The sequence below is a fragment of the Hippocampus comes genome, unplaced genomic scaffold, assembly GCF_001891065.2.
Source record: "Hippocampus comes isolate QL1 unplaced genomic scaffold, H_comes_QL1_v1.1 scaffold285, whole genome shotgun sequence".
NCBI classification, from domain to species: Eukaryota; Metazoa; Chordata; class Actinopteri; order Syngnathiformes; family Syngnathidae; genus Hippocampus; species Hippocampus comes.
In genome coordinates, this window is record NW_017805073.1 from 431,120 (window position 1) to 440,393 (window position 9,274).

The 9,274-nt window shown below is 43.2% G+C and overlaps 3 protein-coding genes across 3 annotated transcripts in view; all 3 read left to right on the top strand.

The window, feature by feature from the left end:
* Nucleotides 1-7: 7 nt before the first annotated feature.
* On the top strand, nucleotides 8-2,427 carry LOC109512770 (solute carrier family 22 member 13-like; the record flags this gene model as incomplete). The annotated part of the gene is made up of 7 exons (XM_019864759.1): nucleotides 8-150; nucleotides 232-355; nucleotides 453-544; nucleotides 953-1,167; nucleotides 1,251-1,359; nucleotides 1,598-1,804; nucleotides 2,355-2,427. Coding segments are annotated over 7 exons (963 nt in total), but the record flags the coding sequence as incomplete, so codon positions are not given.
* A 1,698-nt stretch (nucleotides 2,428-4,125) lies between these two features.
* On the top strand, nucleotides 4,126-8,001 carry LOC109512760 (solute carrier family 22 member 13-like). Its single transcript, XM_019864748.1, has 10 exons — nucleotides 4,126-4,570; nucleotides 4,643-4,746; nucleotides 5,060-5,214; nucleotides 5,393-5,561; nucleotides 5,643-5,766; nucleotides 5,863-5,957; nucleotides 6,135-6,349; nucleotides 6,455-6,563; nucleotides 7,067-7,273; nucleotides 7,815-8,001. Exons 1-10 carry the CDS (start codon nucleotides 4,199-4,201, stop codon nucleotides 7,885-7,887), a joined length of 1,623 nt encoding a protein of 540 aa, XP_019720307.1. The 5' UTR covers nucleotides 4,126-4,198; the 3' UTR covers nucleotides 7,888-8,001.
* A 911-nt stretch (nucleotides 8,002-8,912) lies between these two features.
* The window catches only part of LOC109512771 (solute carrier family 22 member 13-like), a 4,959-nt gene continuing 4,597 nt past the window's right edge, over nucleotides 8,913-9,274 (top strand). Inside the window, exon 1 of the mRNA XM_019864760.1 lies at nucleotides 8,913-9,271. Coding sequence (XP_019720319.1) covers nucleotides 9,008-9,271 — 264 coding nt within the window. The 5' untranslated portion in view covers nucleotides 8,913-9,007. The remainder of the gene's footprint in view (nucleotides 9,272-9,274) is intronic.

A 9,274-nucleotide genomic window follows, 5' to 3' on the forward strand; every position in this document is an offset into this window, starting at 1 on the left:
CACCAAAAGGTCATTGCCCTCATGTTTGAGCCAAATGGGTGGTGCCCTGGGACAATGTGTCATGGCTGGGCTTGTCTATTTAATTCGGAACTGGAGAACAGCACAGTATGTGATGGCAGCGATGTATGCGCTTGTTGTCCTCTACATGTGGTATGTAATAGGAAAAAAGTTCCCCTGTATAATTGATTATTTTGGCATCCAAGGTTTTCTGACATTTGACATTATATAAAGGTGGATTCCTGAATCTGCAAGGTGGTTGTTGAGTCAAAGAAGAATTCAGGAAGCAAAGATTTTGATCAGGAAAGTTGCGTCATTGAATAAGCAGGAAATCCCAGATCATGTGTTGGACAATATGGTAAGGTGATGAACAAAACAGCACAAATAACCTTTCTGGTCTTTCACTCAAAAGTAGTAACTCATTGTTCTCAATCGAACAGTTACAAGTATACGAGGAAAACGAAAATGAAACCAGAAGTGGCGCAATGAAGATCATTTTCACTATACCGCTGTTGGTGAAATATTTGTTGATTATTGGCTTTGTCTGGTAAGTAAAGCACATTTTCAAACACATCATTTTTTAAGGTATACACAAGGTATCGGTGACATGGGAAGCAGTCTAAACAGGGATACCAGGAATTGTAAGTTTGGGCCACCTCATCCAGTTCCACTGGAAGGACACTGAGACATTCTCAGGTCAGTTTTGAGACTAAGTTCCTACAAGCCAACTAAAGTTGTCAGTGAAGCATGCCCGGACCATCTCACCTGGGTGACCTCTGGGGTTCAGAAGTTGCCTGAGCCACCTCAGCGAGCTTGTCGAAAGTTACGCATCATTGCCAACGTCGTTTGAAGTTCACCGGCAGAACAGCAGAGTCCCAAATGAATAAACACACATCCAGTGCATCCACACGTTTTGGTATCTTTTTTAATATACATTTCTAATTTTCCCCTGAAGGGCTTCAGTAACTCTAGGCTACTTCTGTATCGTCCTGAATGTGGGTACCTATGGTTTGGACATTTTTCTGGTTCAGTTCCTGTTTGGCATCACGGAAATACCTGCAAACCTCCTCTGCATTTGGTTTTTGGAATTGTTGGGGAGAAAAAAATCCCTCATTTTAACCCTTTTGGCAGGTGAGGGGTTTTGCCTCTTAACCCTGGCTTTTTCTCAAGGTGACCCCAATTCTTCCGCATCCTCATAGATATCATTTGTACACGCGCATGGGGACTCAACATGTACTGTGCTCTCATTACAGTCAATTCTGTTGCTATTGTGGCGCTTGTAACTACAGGGAAGTTCTTTTTAGACTGGTCGAGTTCCGTGTGTATGGTCTACTCTCAAGAGCTCTTTCCCACTACGGTCAGGTAAACATACATTTCTATTCAGGCTATTCTTTTTTTTTTTTTACCGTTCATCCAGTTATGGTTTAGGGGGAAGTTCGGTTATTGTCGACTTGCTTACAGTCTGGACACACTATTTTTGTATCTGTTATAACTGTGAAGTGGGGAACCATTTTCTTGGGTGTTTTCCACATCTTGGCCTTTGTTTTGTTTTTTTGTTTTTTTTTGTATCTACTCTATGCTATTCGCTTTTCTCTGGCAGGCAAACAGCAGTTGGTTTGGTGTCTACGTTTGCGAAAGCCACCATGCTGCTCTCTCCACTCGTCAACATGTTGGCTGTATACCACTGGACAATACCCATCAGCGTCTATAGCAGCCTCGGCGTTTTTGGTGGAGCTTTGGTTTTCCTCCTTCCTGAAACCAGCAGCATTGACCTTCTAGATTCCTCCAAGGATATTGAAGGGAACAGGTGAGTGCAGCCAGAGTGGAGCAGAGGAGCGGAAAAGGGAGGGTAATGGAGGCCAGAGCAGGAACTAAAGTGCTGGATTTGGAAGGATTTGAGGCGTACTTACACGCGGGATCTCTGAAACGGAGCCTGCAACGTTGGAGAGGCATATAGGGTCACAGGGACAACGAGAAGGACGAAACAGGACTTACCGACATGGGACCAGTCATTTGCTCTTAATTTGCTTTATTTAACAAGTCAAGCTAAACAAAGAAATCACATTACGGTCATTTGCCAGGTACTATCTGTGACTCTGGAAGCTGGAAAACTGTTGCCGAGTACGTATACATGGATGTACATACTGAACCACATTGTGACCAATCTCAAGAAAGACTTTTTTTTTCAGCTCATGATGTATTATTAATCAATAACGGACTTCCAAATGTTGTCAGTGTCAATGACATTTTATGTGGTGATAAACCAAGGTGATTCAGCTCAAGATAGGACTGTCCGTAAAGTTTTTAAAGACCTAACCCATGTTTTGTTTGTGTTATTTTGTTTGATGTCTTTACAGAAAAGGGGTCGCTGCAAAAACAGGAAGGGACTCCATGCAGGCTGAAAAGTGCAAAGAATCAACCAAACTGTAGTCCACGAGCTACAAGATGTACAGAGTAAAACATTGAGCATAACTGAATAAATGATGTTGGATGGTTCTGCACTCGCTTCCGGTGACTGCTGGATTTTGAGGAGTTCTGCTCCCTTAAAAAAATTGGGTCGGTTCAATATTATTTACCAACATGACCTTGAGAAGAAAGACCAGCATGTACAGTGATGCATTCATGTGTTTATTATTTATTTTTATTTATTTTTTCATCATTCCTGTATTTGCAGCGTTTGGCTGTTCGCAGCATTTATTAGTTGCGTCTTTTTTTTTGTTGTTGTTGTTTTGCGGATGTTTTGTGTGGTTTTTAATTTGCAATTTTTTTTTTTTTTTTTTTTAAATCTTGGCTACAGTAAGTGTAATTTAGGGCTTGTGGAAATGCATAAGAATTCGCATATCAGAGTAATTTAAAAAAACAAATTCAATTTTGAATACTTGATTAAACTGCCGGCATATTTGCGGAGGAAGAATCATTTGTTAACATTTGTATAGCTAATATTATCTCAAGTGCAGTTCGTACACAACAAACAATCGAACTCAACGGAAGCCCGTCCCCCGCGTTTGGCAAGCCTCTCGGGATAGCAGAGAGGTTTTTCTCTGAGAAGCCAAAACACACAACAGTGTAACCGAAAGGTGCGTGATTTGATGACTTGGATGACACAGCATGCCCCTGCACATCATGTGTGTGTGTGTGTGTGTGTGTGTGTGTGTGTGTGTGTGTGTGTGTGTGTGTGTGTGTGTGTGTACGTTTTCTGGTGATGAATTACTTTTCATCAACCTTTTACTCTGAACAAACTTCCCAGGAGGCGTCTGATGCCAATTCGACATCCATATGACAATCTTCAAGATCATTTTCATGTTGGATTGACATCAGATGCCCACGGGAATCACCCTCCCTATCACTGCATCATTATTATTATTAATATTATTTTTATTGGAATCAAATGCTGACATTTTCGCACATTGTGCCGAGGCGCTAAATCCCCGGCAGCCAGGCCCCTTCCCTGCATGCGAAGAATCAAATCACTCTGGGTTTGAATCTTAGCTTAGACCTCGTTGTATGGAATTTGTCACAATTAAGTCTAAGATGTGTTATGAGTCGTAAGGAAAAAAGTTGGCTGTGCTCCATTGATTGTAAGAGCCCAAGCAAAAAAATCTCAGGATTTTTTTGGCATGGATGTTTTTGGAATGCGGGAGGAAACCAGAGTACCCGGAGAAAACCCACACAGGCACAGAGAGAACATGCAAACTCCACATAGGAAGGCCGGAGCCGGGATCAAATCCACAACCTCTGCACTGTGAGAGTGATGCGCTAACCACTGGACTACCAGGCTGCCCGGTGGGGAGACTGTCCCCGTTTATCTTTTTTTGTGGGACGAGGGGTGTTTATGATTTTTCATCCTGCACTCCAATACCTTTGTTTATCTTTTTGAAATAAATATATATTTATTTTCAGATTTACCTGCAATGTAGCATTAAAAGAGATTTAAAAGGTTGGTGGTAATAAGGGACAAAAAATAAGTTGTTTGCAAAAGTGGTGCTCACCCTTCATCTGGTAAATGAAAAGTCCCCCCTCCCAAAAAAAAAAAAATAATGAGGAATTGACTAATAGAATAATGTCAACCTTGTTGGTTTCATCCTTAAACCCACAAATATGTACAGTCATGGCCATTAAACATTAACTCATTGAGTGTTAAATATTCAGTTGCCTGAACCGTAACAGAGCGATCTTCCACTTTGTATCACATGTCAAAACAATGGAGTTCGGGGAGATTCTGAGGACCATTGGAGAATTTGGAATTTTTCAGAAGGTCATTCTTTTAGCGCTAACATTTCCCAATTTTTTACTGCCTGTGTGTTTTTCCAGTTTTCTTTTCATCCAGTCAGATCCAGACGGACATTGTAACACAGACTGGATTCGCAAGATTGCTCCCAACCTGACGTCGGATGAGCAGCTGAATCTGACCATTCCTCGGGAACAGAATGGTTCTTTCAGCAGGTGTCTCATGTTTGTTCCAGTGGAATGGGACATCGGAACCATCAGGGAGCGTGGACTCAACGAGACGACGACGTGCCAGAATGGTTGGGTGTCCTCGGACACAATGTATGAAGCCACGATAGTCACCGATGTAAGTGACCGTGCGCGGTTGTGCTCTTACCGCGTCTCACGTCATGCTAATTCGGTGACTTTTGCTTTGCAGTTTGATCTCGTCTGTGACAGGTCCGGTATGCCTTCCGTTGTGCAGACAATCTTCATGGCTGGCATACTCTCGGGTTCCATTATTTTTGGCCCTATTCTTGAACCGTAAGTTCCAGATACACTCTTTAGACAAAAGAACCGGGACATACTTCATTTCAATTGCACGTCTCCGTTCCCACTAAATCACACAACGATCAACTCTACGCTTCCAGCACCTTTGTGGGCTCGGCTGCAGCCAGGGCAGAATTTTAACTGATGTCCGGATATAGAAGTTTGATTCGCTTTCAATGCTTACGATTCTTCTGAGACTTTCAGACCAGGAATGCTGTTGATGAAAACAAATTTCATGCATGAGCTTTGACCACGTGTGTGTAGAATAGAAAGAGCCGCGAAGCCTTCTTTTGCTTCTCAATTTCAGATGTGGCCGTTTGAGAACCACACAGATGCCAGCAGTGATCCTGTTCATATGCAATATTGTGTCTGGTGCATCTCCAAATGTCTACGTTTACATCGTTGCACAGTTCCTGGTTGGAGTTGGTCTTGCAGGATATAGAATTAACTCGACCGTATTAGGTATGGCAAACGAAACGGGTGGGCGTGTTCCTTTTTACATCAAACCTCACATGCCCTCTAAATCAGTGGTCCCGAGCCACCGTGTGTCAAAAAAGGTTGGGGACCACTACTCTGAATATACAAGATGTTTGTTTTTTTTCTCTCTCTTGAATCAGTGTTTTTAAAAATGTATTTGTAGCTACCGAGTGGTTAGGGATCACCAAAAGATCCTACGCCTCCTGTTTGTGCCAAATGTTTGCTGCTTTGGGACAATGCGTCCTGGCCGGACTGGTGTATGAAATTCGGAATTGGAGAATAATACAATACGGGCTGGCAGCGGTCTATGCCATCGTCGCGCTCTACATTTGGTATGTACTAAAATGTGAAACAATGCGGCGTGATTCAACCTCTTGGCTGCCAAGTTCCTCCAGTATTTGACATTCTTCAAGGTGGATTCCAGAATCTGTGAGATGGTTGTTGAGTCAAGGGAGACTCGAGGAAGCAAAGAGGTTGATCAGGAAAGTTGCGGCGATCAATAAAAAGGAAATCCCGGAGAACATGCTGGACTGCATGGTAACTTTTTACAATTACAATCACGTTTCAGCAAAAGTTTGACTTCTAACCCCAGAGTTTAATGATTTGTTCAACGCCTCCATCACACATTTACAGGGACATGAGAAAGAAGAGCCACAAGCTGGAACAATGAAAATCATTTTTACCACAGCGGTCTTACTGAAATATTTGGTCATTGTGTGTTTTACATGGTAGGGGAACCACAATTTACCATTTTTATCATCTCTCTCTCTCTCTCTCTCTCTCTCTCTCTCTCTCTCTCTCTCAGACACACACACACACGCACACACACACGAATATGAATGGTGGCGTGAGGTTTTAGTTTCAACTTATCAATTTGGACCTTTCATTTTATTTCCCCCTTTTAGGTTTTCGGTGAATCTAGGCTACTTCAGTCTTATTCTGAACGTGGGTAAATTCGGTTTGGACATCTTTCTGGTTCAGTTCATCTTTGGCATCGCGGAAATACCCGTACACATTCTCTGCATTTGGGTTTTGGAATTGCTGGGGAGAAAAATCTCCCTGATTGTGACCCTGCTGACTGGCGGCTTTGTTTGCTTCTTGACCCTGGCTTTCTCACAAGGTACAGCAATTTGCTATTCCATCTCATGCTTTTGCAGCCCGGGTATTGTTTTCGCACCCAGGGCTGTTTGAATTCCACTGTTCTGTACACAAACCCTCTTTCCAGACAATCCTGTCGTTATTACGGCTCTTGTCACGACGGGGAAGTTCTTTTTGAATGGGGCTACATCCGTATGCATGGTCTACTCTCAAGAGCTCTTTCCCACTTCAGTCAGGTAAACATTTTAGGGCTCTTATTACTTTGCAAGGTCGCAGGGAACTTGAGTTGATGCGGGATGGATAGGATATATTTTCATTTATAATAAGGCGTCACCCTAAGAACGTCTGCATATATTTATGTATTTGTAAGTGCAGGGCAAAAAGATAATTGAGTTAGCTCCACATTTGAAGGTGTTTCCATTGGACAGGGTCTGAAAAACATCATACGCAAACCGTACCTCTTTTTAGTACACATTCATTGGGGTGCTAAACTGTTTTTGGAAAGTAAGCTCACAATATTTGACATGAATGTTTCCGTACAATTCCCCCGTAGTCTATATTAAACGATATCTGGAAAAAAAAAAGTGCACAGTGTCGAACAGATCAACCCGGAGTGGCCGTTGTAGGCGTCCGCTCGATGAGAGTGCAGCCTTGTCACAATGAATTATTTGAGTGGGGAAAACGGTAAGTTTGAAAATAATGTGGATTACGACACAATGACAGTTTTCATTCTCGGCAGGCAAACCGCAGTTGGCTTTGGGGCCATAGCGATGAGAGTAGCCGGACTGCTGGCTCCGCTGGTCAACATGTTGGCCGTGTACCACGTGTCCGTACCCATCATCATTTTCAGCAGCCTGACGGTGTTCAGCGCGGCTCTCGGTTTCCTTCTTCCTGAAACGAGGAGAACAGAACTGCCCGATTCTACCAGTGAGGTCCAGAACAATCGGTAAGCCGACGAAGCAGCTGTTGCTGTGTGGTGGCGTGACTTCAGATGTTCTGTAGATGATTGTTCGTCCGTGGACCCGAGCTCTGAACTGGTCTCATGTTAAACTGTAGGTAGGGAGACGAACCTTGCCGGTTTGAGCCAACCTCTAGTAAAACAATGACTGTTTTCGTTGATGAATTTGGATTTGATGAGCGGAATTAACAACAAGCAGAGGCCATGTTGAGGACCAATAACAATGTTTAGTTAATTTATAATTCTGTCAAACCCCAACGGACAAAACAGACGACGCACCTGATCAGAGAGGAGGTTTTCACTTGTATTCACGGTACTGTAGAAAGAAAGTGAAGGATGACAGATTTGCAGCACTGGTCTTCAAATGATCTTATCAAAGTCTCTACCTTCAGGCAAAAAATGGCACCCAGGTTATATTATAGAATATGACAGAAACACGTCGTGAAATAAGTGTGTTTCGTCTCCTTTTTGGGAACCCGATTATTGTTTGAAGAGAAAAGGTGGTTGACTTTCTCCCTTGCCCTGACAGAAACTTCACAAAGAAGACAGCAACTGACTTCGGGCTGACTCAACAAAAGAGAAGAAAATCCACCAAACTTTAGTCTCTCTTGTGGGCTCCATCCGGTGTCGACAAAGTTACGAGATTAAGAGTGTGAGCAAATGATTTTATTTACACGATCCTGTACTCTGTTCCTAAATAAATAAATTCATGAGAAGCGAATCCGATTATGAATGGGTGGATAAACACTTTGATGAGGTCTTCTGGCCAGCTGCTATAAGAGCCAAGGCCAAGCCAGGTAAGTTGACTCAGAGGCGGTCATGATATTTCATACACACACACACACACACACACACACACACACACACACACACACACACACACACACACCCACACACACACAGACAGTGAGTTTGCATTTATGTTTTTGTTTGTTTGTTTTTGGTTTTTTTTTTTGGCATCATTCCTGTGTTTGCGGCATTGGAGTGTGGTTGCAGCGAGCGTCGTGTTTGCCCCTTGTCAGCCACCCCAGAGAGCGGGACTGTCAACGACAACAACAACAGGAACAATGAACAGAAACTGACTGAGAGAAAGCAGGGAACTAAATACAAAATACTGACAAGACAATGAGGTACACCTGGACAAGAGACGAGTAGCTGAAGGGAGCTGACAGGTAGACACAATGAAATAGACACGGGGAAAAAACAAACAAAAAAAAAATCCCATCCAAACAAAATCAAGAAAACACAATTCATGACACCCCCGCTGCAAATTTCTCCTGAACGTTATGTAACAATGCATTTTGACACCAAGGAGGTCTCAGAGAATGTCAGCATGCAGTAAAACTTAATGAAAGATCGACAGTACTTTCTGTTACGTAACCTGGTGTCATAGTACACCCTCATTCTACTGCGGTAATCACATATTGCAGGCCGGTTGGCTTTCATAAATAGCGCGCAGCGGAGGGTGCGATGCAATGCACAAGCCACCGCTTCGGGATCCGTGTTTTGCTCGCCAACATTTGGATCATTTGAAAGGACGAGTCGGGCGGGATCCAAAGTCTGGAGAAATGCCGTAGCAGCCTGCAATGTTTTGTAATATGAGTCTTGTGGAATTAAATCCATTTCGGTTTGACTGAGTGCTTTAGTTGCAGCTTATCAGACAAAGGGACACTGATCACACTTGAGTTGAGTTCTGTGTCTTCAACTACACATTCCATCAACATGACCACCTTTGGAGATATTCTACAGAACATCGGGGAGTTTGGAACTTTCCAGAAGCTCATCATTTGTGCACTGAGCTTCCCGAATATGATTTTAGGCTTTGAGTTTGCCTGCGTCTTTTTTATCCAGTCTGATCCGGAGCGACATTGCAACACGGATTGGATCCTCGAGGCAGACTCGAACCTGACATCGGATGAGCAGCTCAACTTGACCGTTCCTCGCGAGCGCGATGGTTCTTTCAGCCGATGTCGCATGTTTGTGCCAGTG